The sequence below is a fragment of the Aotus nancymaae genome, unplaced genomic scaffold, assembly GCF_030222135.1.
Source record: "Aotus nancymaae isolate 86718 unplaced genomic scaffold, 86718_ANA_hifiasm-v0.15.2.pri h1tg000006l, whole genome shotgun sequence".
Taxonomy (NCBI): domain Eukaryota; kingdom Metazoa; phylum Chordata; class Mammalia; order Primates; family Aotidae; genus Aotus; species Aotus nancymaae.
The window spans coordinates 6,450,276-6,472,864 of NW_026988417.1; the positions used below are offsets into that span (position 1 = coordinate 6,450,276).

The following is a 22,589-nucleotide window of genomic DNA, read 5'->3' on the forward strand; positions in this document are numbered from 1 at the left end:
AGATATGTCAGTTCATATGAAGATACTTCAGCCTGTTCTACACATGCCTCTAGAAGTAAGACTTTTAGGATGGGCGCGATGGCTCACGCCTGTAATCCCAGCACTTTGGGAGGCTGAGGCGGGCGGATCACGTGAGGTTGGGAGTTCGAGACCAGCCTGACCAACATGGTGAAACCCCGTCTCTACTAAAAATACAAAAAATTAGCGTGGCGTGGTGGCACATGCCTATAATCCCAGTTACTCAGGAGGCTGAGGCAGGAGAATCACTTGAACCCAGGAGGCGGAGGTTGCGGTGAGCCGAGATCACGCCACTGCACTGCAGACTGGGCAGCAAGAGTGAAACTCTGCCTCCAAAAAAAAAAAAAGTAAGACTTTTTTGGAAGCATAATCACGATACTGTCAGCACATCTAGTAACACTGACAAGTCCTCAGTATCTTCTGCGAGCCCAGTGTTCCTCTAACAGTGTCTCTTCACAGTTTCTTAAACCCGGTTCCAAAGGGCTCACGCTGCGCTTGGCTTATATTAGGGTTGCACAATGGTGAGACCTGTTATTTTTTTCAACGGACTGCAATGATGACTTTGCTAATTCCTCATGTACAGTTACAAAGGGCCTTCCCTTCCATGAATGAGTAACCAAACTCACTGCCACGCTGGAGGTGGGGCAGGTGATCTCCATTTCCTCCAGACGAGGAGACTCAGGTCAGAGGAGGGCAGTGGCCTGTGTGGGACCCCAGCTCACCCCTCCCTGCACCAGGCCAAGCCCAGGCCCGGTGGCCAGCCTGGTGCTGGGTTCACATTCATACACTGAGCTCATTCAACTGTGAGAAGGGAGAAAACACCATGGTGATCTTCCTTTAAAAGCTACAGAAGTTCTAGCAGATTCTCTGCTGTGTATCAGTGGATTTTTTTTCCCCAGACCTGTTCGACAGGCAGTATTATTTTATCATTATTTATTTATTTATTTTTTGAGATGGAGTTTCGCTCTTGTTACCCAGGCTGGAGTGCAATGGCGCGATCTCGGCTCACTGCAACCTCCGCCTCCTGGGTTCAGGGGATTCTCCTGCCTCAGCCTCCTGAGTAGCTGGGATTACAGGCACGCGCCACCGTGCCCAGCTAATTTTTTGTATTTTTAGTAGAGACGGGGTTTCACCATGTTGACCGGGATGGTCTCGATCTCTTGACCTCGTGATCCACCCGCCTTGGCCTCCCACAGTGCTGGGATTACAGGCGTGAGCCACCGCGCCCGGCCTTATCATTATTTTTTTAATTTTTTAAAATTTATTTAGAGACAGGGTCTCACTCTGTCCCTCAAGCTGGAGTGCAGGGTCTCATGGCTCACTGCAGCCTTGACTTTCTAGGCTCAGATGATCCTCCGACCTCAGCCTCCCAAGTAGCTGAGACTACAGGGACGTGCCACCATGCCTAGCTAAGTTTTTGTATTTTTTTTAGAGATGGGGCTTCGACATATTACCCAGGCTGGTCTCCAACTTGTGGGCTCAAGGGATCCTCCTGCCTCAGCATCCCAAAGTACTGGGATTACGAGTGTGAGCCACGGCGCCCAGAGTGTGCCAGCAGATTCTAAAATCCCTAACTGCTTGACCAGGACACAGATGGTGCCCACTGCTGCCTCCACCCAGGAAGCATTCACGGTGCCCCTACCATCCCTCTGTTCTCATCTCTTCCCACATCATCATACCCACCCCACCCAGAACCAGCTGTGACACTGAGGGCCATATTCTGATAAACTACTAGACACTTTTGCTATGGCTTGAGCAGCTGATTTTAGGGGGCACTGAGGGAGAAATTGGCACCTGTGGAGAACCCGCTCCTGGTGGTAAAACTCCACTTTTACAGAGAAGAAAACTGTGGCTTAGAGAGGGTAAAAGACCTGCCAAAGGCCGCACAGGGGAACCGGGATTAACTAGAGCCAGGCACTCTGGCCCCACACCCTGGGTTCTTCCTGCTCCCTCCTCCCACAGGGCTGGGAGTGGGCTCGACCCTGGAAGAGGGGAGGGGGTGCATTTCTGTGTCGGCCAGGGCTCCCCCTGCCACACTGTGTTCGGCCTCGAAGCCCCAGGGAGGCTGCGCCCCACAGAGGTTTCCGGTGCCTTCTTTGATCTGCAGCCACTTGCTGAAGAGCTGGACACTGCCCGGAAGAAACCGCACTGCCAGCGGCCAATCTGCAGAGTCAGGGGGTGGAAACGGACCCTGCTGCGTCTCCTCCAGATGAAACGCGTAGCTTATTCGCAGGAAGGGCTGCACCCCCTGAGTGTATAAACCTGACTGTGCCTCCCTGTCCCACGCTGCTGGTCACGACAGAGCTGGGACCAGCATGCTTCGCTCTGCACAACCAGCCCGCTGACTTGATGGGGTTCCTGGGGGGCCGCCAGGCTGGGGAATTTGGGGGCAACATAATGACACCTCTGCTCATGAAGAGAGTGGGGCTTCAACCCAGATCCTTCAAACTCCTGAGTTCAGAAAGGGGGCGCAGCAGCAGGCTGGAGACTTTATCTAGGAGAGGTTCAAGAGGAAAGTGTGATGTGATGTCATCACTGCCAGAGAACCAGGGCCAAGGGAGGGTGGCTGATTCAGAAAATGAACCACCAGCATCAGGTTTAGGGCCTAGTACGTAGTAGGTCTTTGATATACGTTGTTGAAGAAAGGAAAGTTTCCAAACCCTGTTTGCAGCAGCTTATGGCCTAACCCTGGAGAATTGCTATGGTGACTACCCCATTCTTCTAAATACTTTCAAACTGAGCCATGAAATTCCTTGCTGCCTACTCAGCAAACTGAAAGCAAACCTTAGTAACACAACCTCTGGACTATGATACAGTTTGGATATTTGTTCCTGCCCAAATCTCTTGCTGAACTGTAATCCCCAATCTTGGAGGTGGGGCCTAATGGGAGGTGTTTGGATCATGGAGGTGGGTCCCTCAGGGCTTGATGCTGTCCTTGGAACAGTGAGTTCTAGTGACCTCTGGATGTTTAAAAGTGTGTGGCACGTCCCCTGTCCACCTTCCTCCTGCTCCAGCCACGTCTGCTTCCCCTTCCCCTTCTGCCATGATTGGAAGCTTCCAGAGGCCTTCCCAAAAGCCAAGCAGATGCCGGCATCATGCTTCCTGTACAGCCTGTGGAACTGTGAGCCAGTTAAGCCTCTTTTCTTTTTAAATTACCCACTCTTAGGTATTTCTTTACAGCAGTGTGAGAATGGCCTAATATAGGGTGGCACTCGCTTGAATTTGGGGGGCTTCCCCTCATTGTTTGAGTAAGGGAGGAGGAGGAGGAGTCCCAGGGCATCCGTAGGTACAGCACAATTTGTTCCATAAACACTGGATGCCACCAGTTGCCCGGCCCAGTGCCCCAGCCCAGAAACCACCCATGAGCTTTTGTTTCATCTTTGCTGAGGGAGGGCTCTCTGAAGTGGCAGTGGCCCACCCACAAATTTTGCTGTTGGGGAGACCAAGACCCAGAGACTTCTTTTTCTTCCTAATTAGCAGGTTAATACCAACGTGAAGACACCTGTCCATTCTCACACTGCTATAAAGACATAACTGGGCCGGGCGCGGTGGCTCAAGCCTGTAATCCCAGCACTTTGGGAGGCCGAGGCGGGTGGATCACGAGGTCAAGAGATCGAGACCATCCTGGTCAACATGGTGAAACCCCGTCTCTACTAATACAAAAAAAAATTAGCTGGGCACGGTGGCGCGTGCCTGTAATCCCAGCTACTCAGGAGGCTGAGGCAGGAGAATTGCCTGAACCCAGGAGGCGGAGATTGCGGTGAGCCGAGATCGTGCCATTGCGCTCCAGCCTGGGTATCAAGAGCGAAACTCCGTCTCAAAAAAAAAAAAAAAAAAAAAAAAAAAAAAAAAGACATAACTGGGACTGGATAATTTATGAAAAAAAGAGAGGTTTAATTGGCTCACAGTGCTGCAGGCTGTACAGGAAGCATGGCTGGGGAGGCCTCAGGAAACTTACAATCATGGCAGAAGGGGAAGGGGAAGTAGGCATGTCTTCACATGGCCAGTAGGAGAGACAGGAAAGGGGGAGGTGCTATACACTTTCAAACAACCGGAATGGGGGATGGTGCTAAACCATGGCAGCCACCCCCCAGGCCCAGTCACCTCCCACCAGGCCCCACATCCAACACCGGGGACCACAATTCAACATGAGATTAACCCCAACCTGTCCCCGTTCACACTGTGTTGACCCTGGAAGGTCAAAGCACAGGTCAGTAGGAAAACAAGGCCTCCTGCTCCAGTGTGTGATGCCACCAAGCCTGGGAAGAAGCGGGAACCCGTCTGCAGGTGGAGGAACTAAGTTCTGTCGGAGGAAGTCGGTCACCCAGAGGCCCAGGCTCTCCAGTTCCTCACCAGCTTGGGAAGAGGTGGCAGCAAGGTGGGTGGAGAGCTGGGGAAGAGGCAGGGAAGTGGGCAGCAAAGGCTCCCTTGAGGTGTCTGCAGAACACCTGCATGTTATGGCAGAGAGGGGCCGGGCTCACCCTGCATCCCTGGTAAGGCCTTATGGGGCAGCAAGGGCTGTGGCAGGACCTCCAGGCAAGGGGTGTGGCACCAAGATCAGTGAGGGCATGCGGGCGGCATCCATGCAGCACTCTAGCTAAGAGCCAGGGCCTGCAAATTCGTTTTGTCACTGGTGGAGTCCCTCGTCTGTCTGAGCAATTCCCCTGTCCATCACTCCAAGGTGGTGGTAAGGCCTGAGCAGAGCCTGGGTAAAGCCGGGCATGTGCCAGGCAGTCCAGGGTGGGAGCTCCAGCGAGCATGGTCACTTCTGTTATCAGGGGGTCGCAGTTGGCAGTTTGTGGGAGGTCAAAGTGGTTATGTTTGACATTTGCGATCCCCGGGAATTGGATCTAGAGTAGAGCCACAAACGGTGTCCTGAGGCCCCAGAGTGTCTGGCTACTCGCTGCACAGCAGCTGACAGGAAGGCCCAGGAGAGAGTCGGGGCTCCCTAAAGCCCCCAGCGAGCCCTGGGGCACCCCGGCCTCGAGTCTGCGGTCACAGCGCCCAGTCCAGGGTTCTCGCAATGCTGCCTCCTCTTCACTGAAGAATGCTCCTGGCTTTGTGCACAAATTGCAGGCAGCCTGTGCTGCCGCCCTCGGGTCCCAGCCTGCAGCCTCCCGGAGGACAGGCCTGTGCCCAGCCACATGCGTGGGTGAATCCTGAGAGCCCCAAGGGGGGTTCCTAGACTTCAGTTCTTTGGTGGCTTCCGGCTCCTGTCTGAGGGCTTGAAGGTGTGGGACCTGGCCAACTGGGAGGGGAAGAGGTGGCGGGGGCACACGCTGGTCTGTGGAGGCCACCGTAGTGTGAATTCAGCACCGCCCTTGGGCATCAGATGAGCCATCGGCGGACCCTGGCTCGCCACCTCCGCCGGGTGCTCCTGGGCCAGGCCTGTGGCCTCTGAGCCTTGGTGACAGACACCCTGGGATTGCTGGGAAGGGCCCAGAGATGATGGGCCAGACATAGATCTGCTCTACCCACAGCAGCTCAGTCAAAGCAGGGTACACCCGAGGACTTCAGGAGCTCCTGGAGCGGGGACTGACCTGTCTCCCTGCCCAGTCCCAGGACTCATGTCTTTTTCCTCCCTCTAGGGCCCCGGGCAGGAGGGACAGCACTGCTGGTGGCCACTGTGAGGGCTGGGAGGGACCATGTAGGGATGGCAAGGCAACCCTGGGAGGGAGCCTGTATTCAATGCAGGGAGATGAGCAGATGCTTTGCCTGCCCGTTCTCCCCCAGCCCTGAGAGATAGGAGGGTCCCCCTCTCACAGTTAAGAGAGCTAGTGGCTCACGGTCACAGCTCATGAGGCGGGGGCTCTTCCTATCACCCCTCCTCAGGGGCAACATCCCACACAAACTCACACATCAGGGGCTCCTGGCCTTAGCACTGCCAAGGACCGATCTTTCATGTGCTCCTCAGCCTCAAAATGTGGCCTCACCTGGAAGGAAAGGGTCGCTGTCCCCACCTGTGACAGGGCCAGAGGGTGGGATCTTCCCACCCCTGGACTGTGATAGGAAGTGACAGACCGTGTGCCTGCCCCCTCGCCGCAAGGCCAGGACCCTCACACCACCATCTTCCCTGATGGGCATGGTGGCCAGAGCCCTCGGCCCCTGCCCTCTGGCTCAGCCACCACTGGGAGCCAGGGACAGCCGAAGGAGTTGCTTTCCTGTCTCGAAGGGATAGTGTGATCTCCCTTCAGGTTGAGATGATGGTGACAGCACCGTGGTCGGCACTCGGATGAATGGCCTCTGCGGGGCCTGACCCCTGCCGACCCCTGCCGACCCCTGCCGACCCGGGCGGACGGCTCCACTGACCTCGCAGGCCTGGAGCTACAGACCCAACGAGGACCTGTAAATTGCTTTGCTAGCACAGGGGAAGGGCAGGAAGTGAGGGGCAGCCTGCAAAGATGTGATTTTCCCCTTCGTTCTGGACTCGGTGCTGCAGCTTCTTGGCATTTCCGTTTTTGCTTTTTTGTGTGTCCAGTGTGAAAGGAAAATAAAAACTTGGGACCGTAATTCACTGTGCTAAAAGGAAAAAGCTGAGAATGGAGTCATGCAAGAAGCTGCGTTTCCTTATGTTCCTCAGCAGATAGCTACACAGAAAGGGCCAGACAGGCCAGGCACAGTGGCTCACGCCTGTAATCCCAGCACTTTGAGAGGCCGAAGCGGAAGCATCGCTTGACCCCAGAAGTTCAAGACCAGCCTGGGCAACATGGTGAAACCCTGTCTCTACAAAAAAATACAAAAATTAGCCAGGTGTGATGGTGCACACCTGTGTTTCCAGCTACTTGGGAGGCTGAGGCCTGCAGTGAGCCAAGATCAAGATCACACCACTGCACTCCATCCTGGGTAAGTGTCAGATCCTGTCAAAAAAAAAAAAAAAAAAAAAGCAAACTATCTCCACAGGTATCTCCATTTACATCTAAAGATACAAAGGTGCCTGACTGAGTAACTCACCCAAGGGTACACAGCCAGGGCTGACAGAGCAGGACTCCCTCAAGTATCCAGACAATACGTAACTGGGTTTTTTTTGAGATGGAGTCTTGCTCTGTTGCCCAGGCTGGAGTGCACTGGCGCAATCTCAGATCACCACAACCTCCGCCTCCTGGGTTCAAGCAATTCTCCTGCCTGTCTCCCACGTAGCTGGGATTATAGGCACCCACCATTATGCCTAATTTTTTTTTTTTTGAGACGGAGTTTCGCTCTTGTTGCCCAGGCTGGAGTGCAATGGCGCAATCTTGGCTTACTGAAACCTCCACCTCCCAGGTTCAAGCGATTCTCTTGCCTCAGCCTCCCGAGTAGATGGGATTATAGGCAACTGCCATTATGTCTGGCTAATTCTTGTATTTTTAGTAGAGACGGGGGTTTCACCATGTTGGCCAGTTTGGTCTCAAATTCCTGACTTCAGGTGATCCGCCCACCTTGGCCTCTCAAAGTGCCGGAATCACAGGCATGAGCCACCGCGCCCAACGATAATACATAATTTACAATTAGTGGGATTTTGGGAGATGGAGGTTTCAGTGTTAAATGGACTCTGTAGTCAGCACCCAAGGTGAATCCGGGCTCCAGCACCCACCAGGTATGAGACTGCAAGTGCCTAATGCCCCACTGTTCCTCAGTTTCCTCATCTATAAAATGGGGCAGCCGTAGCTCCCTCACAGGGTGGCTGGTTAACACTCAGAGTGCTCAGAACGCATGGCAGCCAGTGGGCCCTCAGTATCAGCCATTATGATGATTAGCACAGACAATGCCAACACCAACCAAACGTTAGGGGGCAGCATCAGTACCAGCTTGACAATTAAGGCAACTGTCCCTGAAAATGAAATTAAACACACAGTGACGTAAGGCTAGCAGCGGGCTCTGAAACAGCAGCTAATTTCTCAATCTGTGTTCACAACAGTGCTCGGCTTGTGACGCCATCTGACTGGCTGCTTTTAAGAGGAACCAAGGGCAGGAGCTTCCCTTCTGTTCCTGGACTGCTGGTAGATGCAGGCCTCCTGGGCACTGCCATAGCCACTCATGGCATGTGTACCAAACCCGCCAGGGTGGCATCTGTAGTAGCAGTGGCAGCAGCAGTCACATGGGCAAAGGCCAGAGCCCTTTAAGTGAAACAGGCAGAGAGGCCTTTACACTCCACCCCAGGGTTATTCTAAAAACACCCCGGGGTTGTTCATCACACCCCGTGGAGTTTGTGATGTCAGATTTCCTCTTCTGAGATGGGAGGACAGCTTGAGCTCCAGGAGATGGAGGCTGCAGTGAGTCAAGATCACACCACCGCACTCCTTCAAATTAGTGGGTAAGGGCTTTAAAAATGGTATTGGAAGCTGGGTGCGGTGGTGTAATCCCAGCATTTTGGGAGGCCAAGGTGGGTGGATCACCTGAGGTTGGGAGTTCCAGACCAGCCTGACCAACAGGGAGAAACCCCATCTCTACTAAAAATACAAAATTAGCCAGGCATGGTGGCACATGCCTGTAATCCCAGCTATTCAGGAGGCTGAGGCAGGAGAATCACTTGAACCTAAGAGGCAGAGGTTAGGATGAGCTGAGATCACGCCACTGCACTCCAGCCTGGGCAACAAGAGTGAAATTCTGTCTCAAAAATAAAAGGTATTGGGGTGGTGGGCCAACTATGGCCTGTGCTATTGCCAGTTGCAGTGGCTCAGTCCTATAACCCCAGCGCTTTGGAAGGCTGAGGTGGGAAGGATGGATTGAGGCCAAGTATTTGAGAGCAGCCTGGGCAACACAGGCAGACTCTGATTCTACAAAAAGTTTAAAAATGAACTGGGCATGGTGGCATGTGCTTCTAGTCTCAGCTGTTAGGGAAGTTTGAGATTACAGTGATCATGCCACTGCACTCCAGCCTGGGGGACAGAGGGAGACTGTCTCCAAAAAAGCGCTATGCACAGATTTCAAAATTTACTTGCATGAAAATAAACTTGTACTAACTCGTTATAACATGTCTGGACAAGCTCTAGTCTGAGGCACTAAGAAAGGCATGACAGTGTTTGAAAAGAGCACCTATCAGAGCGGCATGAATTCTGTTAAAAATGGAAGCAAGAACAGACGTCAAAGTTATGGTGACGCTTGGGTGAAGAATGGTGAAAATCAATTTCTTACCAAAAAACGTATGGGGACAACGCCCCCACCCCCCAACCAAAATCAGAGGTTTGCCAGTGGGTAACTTGTTTTAAGAAGGACGAGACAATGGTGAAGACGAGACCTCCTCATCAATCTGTGAGGTAAAAATTAATCTGATTCATGCCTGAATCGAAGAGGACCAATGATTAACAGCAGAAATAAGAGCCAACACCACAGACACCTCAGGTGGTTCAGCTTACACCATCTGACTGAAAAACGAACGATGAGCAAACCTGCCACTCAATGGCTGCCAAACCATTGCACCCAGGTCAGCTGGAGACAGGAGCAGAGCTTTCAAGGGAAATTTTAAACAAGAGAAATAAAGATCCTAAAGCGTTTCCTCTGAGAACTGTAACAGGAGATGGAACACAGCTTCACCAGCACAATCCTGAAGACAAGGCTCAGTCACAGCGCTGGCTCCCGAGACGTGGGACGGGTGCCGTCACAGCAAATGCAGACGGGTTCAAAGCAGAGGTCGGACAACAGTTTTCTGGGATGTTCAAGGCACCGTGTGTGTGTTGACTTTCTAGATGACCAAAGAATGATAACACCTGCTTATTCCAAGTGCTTTGTGAAAGTTAGCCAAAGCTAGCAGCACAGTGCCTGGGAAAGTTTCCCAGAGTCCTTTTCCACCATGGCAGTGCTCCTGCTCCACCAAACGAGGGCAACTTTCAAAGAGTTTCGATGGGAGGTCATGAGGCATCCACCTTACAGTCCTGATTTGGGTCCTGCTGATTTTTTGTTTCCTGAACTTAAAAATCTGCCAAGGGCACCCATTTTTCCTCATTAAAAATGTGGAGACTGCACTGACATGGATGCATTTCCAGGACCCTCAGTTCTCTGGGGATAGACTAAATGGTTGGTAGTATGGTATTATGGCTTACAAAAGTATCTTGAACTTGATGGAACTTATGTTGAGAAATGAAGTTTATATTTTTTGATTTTTCTTTTAATTCCATTTTCCATGAACTTTTAAAAGTCCCCTCATATATGTTTACAGATGTCCATAGAAGCGTTATTCAGATGCTGAATAAACAACCAAAAAGAATTCTGTTTTATCAATGAGGAACCTGTTAAATCCACATAATACAGCTGTAAAAAGAATTATGTAGTTCTATAATTACTGATATGAAAAGACACCTGAGTAGAAACCTATTTCTGATGTTACAGGAGAACAAGTACAGTACACTCCAATGTCAGTTTCTCTGTGTGTGCACTCATATACACCATACATTCAGATGCGTGGAAAGGGGTTTGCACACGTTAGCAGTTAATGTCTCACAGTGACGTAAGTACATGAGTTTTCCTTTTCCCTTATACTTCTTTAAAAACACACCGATTTTTTTCCCCACAGTGACTATCAATCATATTAACATATATAAAGATTTAATTTTTTCCCCAGAAGGAAACAAAACGATTGAGCTTTGTCTACCATCTATGGACAAAAATGCTATGTGTTTTGCAGACTCAGGTAGTAGCCCCCGTGTATGCTGGGGGTGAGATGGGGAAGGCCCACTCATTTCTCAGCAGGCCCCATCCACTCTCTTCATTAGCAAAGCTGCACATTTTCAGCAGTGCCTGCAGGGAGAGCTAAAGGACTTCCATCTAGAACAAATGTAACACAGTAACCCGTGCACTTGCTCTTCCACTGATGCTCATGAGTAAAAGGAAGCTGGAGTTCTTTACAAAAGAATCTTTGCTATGAGAAATAAAAACAACAAACTCTTTTTTAAAATTTTTATTCGGTGTTAACTCCACAAGAAAACAAAAAAAATCAGTGACTCTGGTGTACGTGAAATCAGAACAATCCAACCACGGGGAAACAATCTCAGCCCAGGAATGGAAACGGATACTTCAGTGCTATGGATATGCAATGCGCTTCATACCACAGTGCGTTTCAGCGTTTGCCAACTTTTTAAAGATGCTTTTTCTTTGTGATCATCCATTCACAAAACTAAAAAAACCCCACACTTTCATCTTTGTTGCTGAAAGCCTCTGAGCTTCAGCTACTTAACTATGAAAACAAATAAATACACAATTTGCGAATCCCTTTGCTCACTTCGAATCCGTCCCATTCCCCTGTGGAAGGTGCTGCGTCTCCTCACCCGTGTCTGAGGAGGTCTGCACCTGTGCCACCTGGAGCCCTTTCCTAATCAACAGCAGCTGTCCAAAATCAACTGTGCTCAAGGTGGTGTCTGAAATCTATTTATTTGGTCTTTGCTACATAAGCAACGATTTCTAGAATAATCCTCACTGTAGTGATATGAGGAATTTGCAACTTTCGATCCTTTTTTACCTTTGCTGTTAAATTTCAGTGCAGATGCTTATCAATTTTTAGGAAGCTCCAGAAGAATGAAAAATACATAAAAACGTATCTGAAGTTCATAAATAAATAACAGCAACATAAAACCTTACACATGCATACACACACACACACACACACACACACACACAAACCCACCTTAAAGTGTCAAAAGATTTGTATAAAAATAAACCCTAACGTGGTAAGATCAACCCGGCGGGCACCCCAGGTCTCTCTCAGTGAGGACACACAGAACCTCAGCCACTCCACAGTCTTTGATGGTACTTTCTGTGTTATCAACTAAGAAAAAGGCAACAAAACCCAAATGTTCAAAGTAAATCATAGATTCCACAGCCAGTTCAGCTCCCAGCTAATAAAACATATGTGTGTTTATTGTCTGCCAAAATTACTGGTGAAGCCGTCTAGACCGTATCAGACTTGCCTGCCACTCCTGATGTTCCAGCCTTGCTACACTGATTTCACAGATTAGGTGGTGGTGGTGGTGGTGGTGTTGTTTTGCTTTTTGTTTTTCAAATAATGAGTTGGTTAAAAAAGAAAAAAAAAAACAATTTAAACTGTTTAGGTTTTGCAAATATTGCTCCTCCTGGCTTCAGCCTGCTGCACAATGCCATGAGAGCTGGAGGAGCGGATCATCACGCCCAGACACGACTCAAGATGCACCGGCTCCCCGGCTCACCGAGGAGAGCTGGAAGCCAGTCCCATGGAGTGGCAGTCCACTCACAAGATGTGCCATCTCTCCCAGGCTCACCGAGGAGAGCGGGAAGTCAGTCCCATGGAGTGGCAGTCCACTCACAAGATGTGCCAGCTCTCCCAGGCTCACCGAGGAGAGCTGGAAGCCAGTCACATGGAGGACGATCAGCACAGCAACCACACAGGGATGTGGAAAACTCATGACTCTACCCACCCCAACCCACCACACACAGAACTTGCCCAGAACATTCTCTCAAACACAAAATGAGATTGAAGCTATACTACATCACAGCCAAGGAGCAGCTAGCTGCAGCAGCCCAAGATTTCTCTGGGTGACGAGGTGGCCTTTATTGCATGTCAAATATTCACAATTTCAAGTTTTGGGGGCTTCAGTTCAACACAGGTCACCAGAAAATAACAATATGCAACTAAGGTCCTTACCGCATATGTAACACTCACCACAAAGAACCCTGCACGGGACTTTGGTGGAAATGAAACTGCAGTATGAGAACAGTCATACAGGTAAGAGTATACACCCTTACCCCACTGTGCCTCACATACGATCCCACACCCCGAATCCTTGGCTTCTTCAGTTAGCAAGAAAGTCACAAGCCATAGTATCTTCCATGATACTTTAAGGGAAAAAAAAATCCTAAGATAGAAAACACAGTATTTTGTAAGTCTCTAAAAGCACACCCTTGTGGTTCCTACTTCAAATGTACATGAGATTTGACTGAATGGAGACCACAGCTGAGTCACCCACGCTTCCCTCTCGCCTTCAGAAAGGCACTGAGCCACTGCAGGGTAAGAGTGGATATCCCAGTTCTTAGAGAACAAAGCCTAAATGCTCCAAAGCTAAAGTCTCTGAAGAGCAGAAGTGGTTGTTGACACTGCAATGCTAATAAGGTCATAGTGATATAACTGCAGTCAGAAGGAAAATTAACTGCAGTTAAGATGCAAAAAGCAGTGATACTTCTAAGACAAGCACATGCACACCCATTCTTGATTTGACAACACAATCTAGTCTATTTCAAATAGCCAAGAATTTAACAGCTGGGAAAAAAAAATCTTTAACAGGATAGCTGTCCTCAACTCTAAAATAAGCAAGAAGAGAAAGATAATGATTACCAATCTGAATCAGTTAATTGAAGAGGAAACCTAAGTTGTTGTTTTAGATTAACAGGTCTCACAGAAGAGTAATTTTCCATCACATATCATTTTTAAACAGTAATTTGTACTACTTTGCAGGTTTAGAGATGAGTTCGAGAAAAGAGCTCCTCTTCACTAGGGCCCACCCACTCGCCTCCGCCTTCTGAGCCTGTCTCTTCCGAGGTGGAGCTGGCGCTGGAGCACATCTTTCTGCGGAAGCCATCTGACTTTGCTCCAGAGTTTCTCTCTCCTGTACATCTTGCTTCATAAACAGAAGACACCTAAGATTAAAACAATTTTGAACAGATCAAAAATATCTTTTTTTTTTAAAAGGCTGAGATATTCTTTATTTATATGCAGAGAAGAAATAAATCATTGGTGTTTTCCTGTAGAGTTACAGAAATGCAGAGTTCCACTGTTTGAGAGCAAAACGGCCTCTCCTCTCTGATCCATTAAGGATCCAAAATCCTAATTCCACATGTTCAGCCACTTGGACAAAATGTTAGTTATGTTAGGGTAGGAGAAAGAACTTTTTCATTTTCAAAAGTCTCTGAGTACCTGCTACACACCAGGAACTGGGCACAGGCACTCCAGCAGTGGAAGGGCCATGCTGTGCCCACTGGGGAGAGGAGTGAGCAAACCAACATGCTCTGGCTTGTAGTGATACAGCACAGATGGGGAGGGAGCACTGCAGACGGTGGTTGGGAAGGTGGTTCTTTTGCGAAGAGACCTGCTCAGCTGAGAAGACAGCCATACAGAGGTGCCAACACTGCTGTGTGGGACTGTGCCCCTACACCAGATGGTCAGCAACTCTGGACCCCAGGACACTAGATGCAGTGGTAGCTCGTCCCCAGTCACTGTCATTACCAAAGCTCACCTCGCCCCTGGCATAGTAACCAGCGGCACTCCCACCCTATTTCCAAATGGCAGCATTGTCCCTGGTTGAGAACCCTTGAGGCAGGAGCACAGAAAAGCCACACAGTTGGTAAGGGGAGAGCAGAGGCAGATGAGATCAAAGGCAGATAGGGGCAAAAATACAGGGTCGTAGAGGCGTGGCAGGGAGTCTGAATCTGTCTCAAATGCAATAGCAAAGCGACATCATGGTTAGGAGTATGGATCCTAGAGCCAGACTGCTGAGGTTCAGAGTTCAGGTCCACAATTAATATGTGGCTCTTTGACCTTAGATGCTCGGCACTTGACCTTTTTGTGCTTCAGTTTCCTATTCCTAGCTCACCGGGTAGTTGTGAGGACTAAGCAAGAGACTGCTGGTGAGGTCATTCTGTCTGCTGCATGGACAGAAGGCTGGAGAAGGATGGCAGAAGCAGGAAGGAAAATGAAAAGACCATGGCGCTACTCAGGAGCAGGGACAGTAGTTTGAACAGTGGTAATGATGGAGGAAGAGAAGTGTGAGGATGTGAAGTGGCTGGGAGGCGGAATAGGACTGGCAGGCGGACTGTGTGTGGAAGATGAGAGGGGAACTGAGGAACTTCTCAGTTTGGGGTTCGAGGCTGGGAGGATGATGTGAACTATTCACTGAGGAGAGAGCTGGTGGGGGCCTCAAACGTCTGCCTCAATGTGTGGAGCCGGACAGGTCACTGGGCAGCAGGACGTGGACAATGATGCTACAGGGTACTTAAGACAGTTCTCACAGGACTCGAAAGAACGTAACTGTGACAGTTAACACTGGGTGTCAACTTCATCACATGCCCTGTGATTAACGTCAATGAGAAACCACAGCAGCCCAATCCAGGCAGGACTACAAGTGGCCCAGACCCTTCAGGAAAGAAGGTTTGGGTCACTCCACTGGGGAAATAAAAAAAAAAAAAAAACAACACAACCTGCTGAGGTACTTGCTGAAGGCAAAGGCAATACAGAATGGGTGGGAGAAGAAGGTCATCAGCAATACCAGCTACAACCACATGATCAACTGTAGAAATGAGGACTATAATTGTCATGAGTATTTCCTCCTCCTTTTGTTAAAAACATGTTTGTGCATGTATACATTTATACTAAGAAAATCTCATTTTTTTTTCCTTTATCATGTGACATAAGATTTATTTATTTATTTATTTAAGATGGAGTCTTGCTCTGTCACCCAGGCTGGAGTGCAGTGGTGCAATCTCAGCTCACTGCAACCTCTGCCTCCCAGGTTCAAGTAATTCTCCTGCCTCAGCCTCCTGAGTAGCTGGGATTACAGGTGTGCAACACCACGCCAGGCTAATTTTTGTATTTTTAGTAGAGACGGGGTTTCATCATGTTGGCCAGGCTGGTCTCGAACCCCTGACCTCAGGTAATCTGCCCATCTCAGCCTCCCAAAGTATTGAGATTACAGGCATGAGTCACTGCAGCCGGCTGACATAAGATTTATTGACTTCATATCAGCATTTAAGTACTGTTAACTTTATGGAATAGTATTTGGGTTGGGGATTGATTTGTTTCAATAATGAAGGATAGTTGTATTATGTTAGGTATAATTATGACATTATTGTCTTTATTTGAAGATTATGTATATTCTCAGGAGATGTGTATGGGTTCAAGTTGACAATTGTGATGGTTAATATTGAGTGTTAGCTTGATTGGGTTGAAGGATGCAAAGTATTGATCCTGGGTGCATCTGTGAGGGTGTTGCCCAAGGAGATTAACATTTGAGTCAGTGGGCAGATAAAGGTAGACCCACCCTTAATCTGGGTGGGTACAATCTTATCAGCTGCCAGCTCGGCTAGAAAAAGCAGGCAGAGAACATAGAAAGTCGAGACGGGCCTAGCCTTGCAGCCTACATCTTTCTCCCGTGCTGGATGGTACCTACCCTCGAACGTCGAACTCCAAGTTCTTCAGTTTTGGGACTCAGACTGGCTCTCCTCACTCCCCAGCTTGCAGATGGCCTATTGTGGGACCTTGTGATCGTGTGAGTTAACACTTAATAAGCTCCCCTTTATATATCTATCTATCCTATTAATTCTGTCCCTCTGCAGAACTCTAATACACTGACAATCCACACTAGAGAGAAAGAATTCTCCTTAGGTTCATTTGCCTGCCGTCCTGCTGAACTGGGGAGGGTCTGAGGCTAGACTAAATCAGGCACAAGCCCTGCACCCGCCTTCACGGTGCCCACAGGCTTGTGGAAGAGGAAGAAATGCAGAAATCCAAAGCAGCTCAAGGCTCTGGCTGCCAACAAGAAGAGCTGTACACAGAGTGCAGCGAGGACACAGGAGGGGCGCAGTCATTTTGCAGAAGCCAGGACAGTGGCAAAAAGCACACTGGAAAGGCTGCCTCATGGTGCACTTTAAAAGATGAAAAGGTTAGGTTTCTCACTTAATAGGTAAACAAACAAAAAAATGAAGAGTGCCCACCCGAGGAGCAACAGGGTCAGCTCTGCATTTATAACAGAATGCCCTCTGGCAGGAGAGTGGAGCCAGGACTGGGGAGAGGGCTGGGGATTCTTCAGGGAGCACTGTCGGTCAACAGTCAAGGGGGCTGGGGGGCTGGTGCAGACCCAAACCAAAGGCCAGAGAAGAGGAAGTCTGCACCCACAGACCTGGCTGGTTCCTGGGAGAGGTGGGTCCCCTCACATGACTCCCAGGTTTCTGACTAGAGTGACAAGTGGAGGTAGTGGCCGTTTTTAAGTTAATAATAAGGAGGAGGACAGTCCACTTACCCTATTAAAATCTAACAGACGTTCTTCATTACTGGGTATTTCTTTAACATCTGGATATTCTTCTATACCATTCTCTCCCTTGGCATTTGTATAACATTCTTAATCATTTTGAATGGAGAAGGGAAAAGAGGGAAAGGGGGAAATTCCATTAAGACACAGTTATGAAACATACATTCTTGTTTCACTTTTCACTAAAAAGTTCGATCAGTTAGGTCTCCCAACCCTTCGGAGATTTTAAGTCGTCACTAAAAGCACAGCCAGGCAGGTGCATAAGAGAAAAAAATGCTACGCTGACAAAAAATTATTAGTTTAGTGAGTTAAAAAAGAAATAGGCCAGCATAACCATACATCCTGTTATTCTACCATGAGACATTCAGCGGAGAAGCTTATATTCACACCTAGAATGTGACTGGCCATGGGAACACAGGAGAGACCAAGAGGGCCCCTGCTATCCACAACAAATGAGTGGAGGAGACAGATGGTGCACTGCAACATGTTCACAGAACGGAGGACAGAGGAAGTTCAGACAGGAGGAAACGCAACTGAGAAACAACACAGGGGCACGTCCTTGTGTGTTCTTCCTCAACTCAACAACATACTCAACTACGTATCATGTCTATGGAACAGGGAAAAGAAATGGCGCTAGTGATTCCATCAGGCAAATGGCCCACAAAATGGGAAGGAAACCGGGATGAGAAGAAATCAAACAAATCCAATGAGCCCAGTGGTTCTCAACCCTGGCTGCATATGCTCATCATCCGGGACTGGGGCGGGGGAGCAGAGGGCTTTAGAGAGGCTTAGACTCCTGCCAGAGATTCCAAATGACCTATTGTGGGCAAGGGCTGGGCATTTTCTGAAAAGCAGAATGGCTCCCAAGCAATTCTAATGCACTGAGAACTGCTGGTCTTCATCCAGAACAGCCTCTTCTTCCCCTTAACTCCATGAGGAATGCAGCTGGGGCAGAGGCACAGTGCGGAGGAGGAGGAACCTGGCCAGGGTTCTGGACTCCGGCTCTGACGTTCACAGTGCGTTAAGTCCTTTAACACCCTCGAGCATCTACTTTCTCAAAACCAGGTCACCTCCCCGATCCCTTGCCATAGAGTTACCACAAGGTAGTTCGACGAGATGACATGCCTACCCCTGGCACAAAATCCCAAAGGACAAGGCAGGCACAAGTGACTGCTGTGCCCTTCTACCTTGGCACAAGGTGGCGAGGCTGTGCCAAGGGTAAGGCCATCTGGGCCCTGCTGGGCTGTTTCCTACAGCTGCACTGGCCACATGGAAGACTCTCCATAACCTTCTGTTCTCTCTGATGGCTCCAAGAACTCCAAGTTACTAGTTGAGGTTCATGAGAATAACCCCAGCTCTGGAATTAGACAGACTTTGGTCAATTCCAGCTTATGCTGTTTACCTGTGATATAACTTTGGACAAATTATTTAACCTCTTTGAGCCCTAGTTCCTTCATCTCTAACATGAGAACATCACCATTTTCCCTCCTACATTTCTGTGCAAATTCAAAGAGAAGAAGCCACAAGCACAGTGCCTGGCACACACAATGCACCCATGACTGCTGCTGACCAAAGCCATACGCTTAGAGGTATGGTCACCCTAGGGCAGCTGGGAAGGATGCCATGTGCCCTCTGCCGAGGCTGGGAGAAATCCTTGCTTCATTCCTCCTAAGGAGGCATCTTTTCCTTGGCTGACCTCAGCAAGCTCCCACTCACTCCATGGCCCACTCCGTTTGGTCACCACTTAAGACTGGCTGAGGGGCAAGCAGTGGGGAGGGGGATGGTTTCCTTGACGAGGATATGCTCAGAGGCAGGCAGGTCCATCTCCACACCCCACTCCTTGATTTTCTCTTCCTGTTTTAGGAATTCTGTATGTAAAAGGGAGTTCTGTTGTGCCACAGGGCATTTGGAAAAGGTGATGCTGACCTGCTGTTGATAGTTTTTATGATGCTCAAGTTGACCGCTACCCCGTTTCAGGTTATGATGACACGCCAGGCACTGTTCTAGCACTTTACCCTATAATGAAGGCATTCCTTTAGCCTCCTTTTATACATACAGACTACAGAGGCACAGAAAGGTTCAGTCACCACCCAAAGCCTAATAGCTGGGGACAGAGGCCCTGGATTCCAATACGGTTTTGTCTCTCAATCCTGAGCCCTTCACTGCCTGTTTATACTGCTTCCCTGTAGGACTCTCTGTCTTTAGGGCTAAACTTATCCAGATGCTTACATTACCTGAGTCTTGAAAGCACTGAAAATCCAGGGGCGAGAGCTGTGGAGACTGCTGTTTGGGACAGCACTCTCGATGTACACAGTCTACAAGGCCCTCTGTGGTCTGGCTCCCTGGTGCCTGGCTGGCCTCATCCCTGCCACACTCCCATGCCATCCTCTCTTTGCCAGTCATGCTGGGGCATACCAAATGCATTCCTGCCCCTGCACAAGCCACTGCTGCCTGGTACCTCTCCCTGCAGGCAGCCCCAGCTGTCACATCACATGGTCTGTGCCCTATTTCCTCAAGTCCCTGTTGAGAAGGCACCTGATCAGGAGGAGGACAGGGACACGTTCTGTTTGCCTACGCATTCCCGGAGCCTAGAACAGTGCTCAACGCAAAGTAGGTACACAAGTGCTGAATGTATGTACATATGAATACACAGCAAGGCCAGCAGGTGGCAGACTGCAAAAAGCTTGGGTTCTTTTATCACATGGGTGCCTGAACAAGCTGCCTCTCTTCTGAGCCTGTCTCCTTGCCTTACTGTAAAGTGGACAATACTACTCTTCCTTTCCAGAGATGCTGTGAGCTCCCAGGTCAGCCCCTGGCTCAAAGCAGCACCTGCTTGTGACTAATCATTTACAACATCAGAAGCATCAGGAGTCCTCAGCCACTTCTGCGAGTGGGTAAGTGACTATCTGTTTTCTTGGCTAACCTCCTGAGACTACATACCCCAACCCACATAAGCTACAGAAGGATGCTTCGTGATGCTACAAGGCAAATATGCAGGAATTTCACTCACAGTGTGAGTTAAAGGTCATTCAAAAGAAATAATTACCAGTGTTTATCCACTGAGAGTTTCTCTATATACCACTTCACAGTAAAAAGAAAAGTATTATGTACAAACACCAGTATCTACCAAGAGACTGTACAGATAACCAGGAACCAGGTAAGAGTTGGAACTGGATTCCTCACTAACTAATGGCAGAAAACTGGACTAAGGGTGCCAAGATTGCCCTTTACTAAAGAAACATGAACTCAGTATGTCTGAAAATCATCCTACGCCACTGCAAGGAACTGGTTCTTTGCCACAAGGTGGCATCCTCCTCTCCCTTCTAGCTTTTCCTGAGAGGTCCTCTGTGGCACAGCTCTGGTGGCGTCACCTGCATTCCATTAACTGTCTGTATCTTCCACTTGCCCAGTTTACCAGACTGGACACACATGAAGGCAGGTCTGTGCTCCCACTGCCCTGGCATCTACCTTGGTACCAAGTGCAGGCAGCTGCTGTAGGGGGCAAAAATTCTGGACCACAAGAGTCACAACCTGGATTCTGGCTCATGCTTAATAGTTAACTGCATGATTTCAGGCAAATTATAGTACTAAACTTGAGACTCAGCTTCCACATCTGAAAACTCAGGGGGACAACTCATAAGGTTCTTGTGGGGATTACATAAAAAAAGAAAAGCCTGAGTACCCTGCAAGTCATAAAGGGTGTCCAGGTATAAGCAAATGCAGCAGCAGGCTTTTAATAAACAAAGATACTAACAGGGAAGACTCAGCCTTACACGCTCCTTATGACCCAGCTGAAGCTCTAGGAAAGAGGAAGGCAGGGTCTTGGGAAGCTGTCTGTGACTACAGACCAGAGAAAAGCAAAGGCTCCACTCCTAAAGAGTCAAGCTGGCCAACCTGGCCTTCCATCCCATCAGCCACAGCCCATGCTGCCAGGGAAGGCCAGTGAGGCTTTCCAAGGACAGCACAGGTGGGTGCAGGGCATTGCGGCTGGTGAGAGAAGTCACTTGGCTCCACACTAACTATGAATTAGCTGAGGGGACGTGACAAACACGTGAACCCGTAAATACCAAGAAGAGATCTGCATAACCCTTTCAGGGCTCTGACAGGAGACTGTTGTTACATAAATGTGGTAGCCGACAGAAACCCAGGAGACCACAATCTGGACAAGCTCAACTTCCTGAGCTAATGCATTCTGGCTGCATCCGTAGTTCCTACTTCTCCAAAAATTTCAAGTCAGGATTTTTTAACAGCTTCTGGGTGTCTACCTGGAAGGCTCACAGACTGCTCATTCAAAAAATACCCTAAACTAAAATCTTCCTCACCATATCAGCGCCCACTCCTGTCTCCCTCTCTACCCAGACTCCCAGAACTACTCACAGAAAGTAATTCAACTCCTCCTCTACAAAATCTCTCGGTCCTGTTTCCTTTTCTCTGTCCCCACTATTACTGCCTTAGTCCAAGCCTTTAGCTTATGGCTCCCAAACTACTGCCAGAGCCTAAGACCCTGGCCAGTGCCCTTAAGTTTTTCAATTTCATTTCCACTCTGTTACTAGAATTGTTCTAAACAACATCTCACCCTGACAACTTCCAACTTGAAATCCTGTGAATGGCATTCCCGTCCTGTGTGTTCAACACTACCTAACTTAGCCAAGCCCCCAAACCTTCTGACAAGCTCCTTCCCTGTCTGTCTCTCTGGCCTCAGCTATGACCCAGCTGAGCCATGGGGCCCTGTGCTTTCCCCTGGCTGTGACCCAGGAGCAGGCAGCTCTTTTCACAGGGGCAGCCGATCCTTCCTCCTCTGTGACTCAGTGGTGGCTTATCCATATCTCGCCCAAGGTCAGTGATGCTCTTATGTGTTTCCATGCCTTGCCCTCCATCAGGCTGTGGCTGTTTCAATTCTCATTCCTCTCTGTGTCCCCCAGTGCATGACAAAATGCTACCTACACAGAAACCTCTTAATAAGTGTTTCTTGGACTGATACTCATAGAAAAAGAAACGTATTAATAAATTAGAAATTGGAATGAAAAAATGAACTAAGAGAGGTCTCCTTACCTTCACACTCTGATGCAGGAAAAAGAGGAGAGTACAAGGCTTTTTCCCACCAGGTCTGCTTTTCTTGGCTTCTATTCATTCCTTGTATATCAGTGTTCAATACCGGGAACTGTTTAGATTAAATCAAATATAGAAAAGGTTTATAAACTTTCAGGTTAGAGGAAAAAAATTCAAGCATTATTAACTATGGATTATAAACCCAGGATTTTTAAATTGGTGAGGTTTTTTTGTTTTTTCTTTTTGAGATAGGGTCTGGCTCTGTCACCCAGGCTGAAGTGTAGTGGCACAATCTCGGCTCACTGCAACCTCCACCTCCAGGGCTCAAGTAATCCTCCTACCTCAGCCTTGTGAGTAGCTGAGACCAGAGGCGTGCACCACCATGCCCAGCTAATTTTTTGTAGAAATGGGATTTCACCATGTTGGCCAGGCTGGTCTTGAACTCCAGAGCTCAAGCAATCTGCCCAGCTTGGCCTCCCAAAGTGCTGTGATTACAGGCATGAGCCTGCCCAGCCAACTGGTGAGTTTTTATACTGTTCTTAAAAAGGTGCATTTTAAAAGCCA

The 22,589-nt window shown here is 48.9% G+C and overlaps 1 protein-coding gene across 3 annotated transcripts in view; it reads right to left on the reverse strand.

Moving 5' to 3' along the window:
- Positions 1–10,873: 10,873 nt before the first annotated feature.
- The window catches only part of KIAA0232 (KIAA0232 ortholog), a 94,240-nt gene continuing 82,524 nt past the window's right edge, over positions 10,874–22,589 (reverse strand). For 2 of the 3 annotated variants that reach the window (XM_012434979.2, XM_064365587.1), the window contains 3 exons: positions 22,029–22,137; positions 16,968–17,065; positions 10,874–13,593 (listed from right to left, as the gene is read on the reverse strand). In XM_012434979.2, the coding sequence (XP_012290402.2) occupies positions 13,414–13,593; positions 16,968–17,065; positions 22,029–22,137 (387 nt within the window). In that variant the 3' untranslated portion in view covers positions 10,874–13,413. The remainder of the gene's footprint in view (positions 13,594–16,967; positions 17,066–22,028; positions 22,138–22,589) is intronic. The other variant, XM_012434981.3, reaches the window with a different exon arrangement.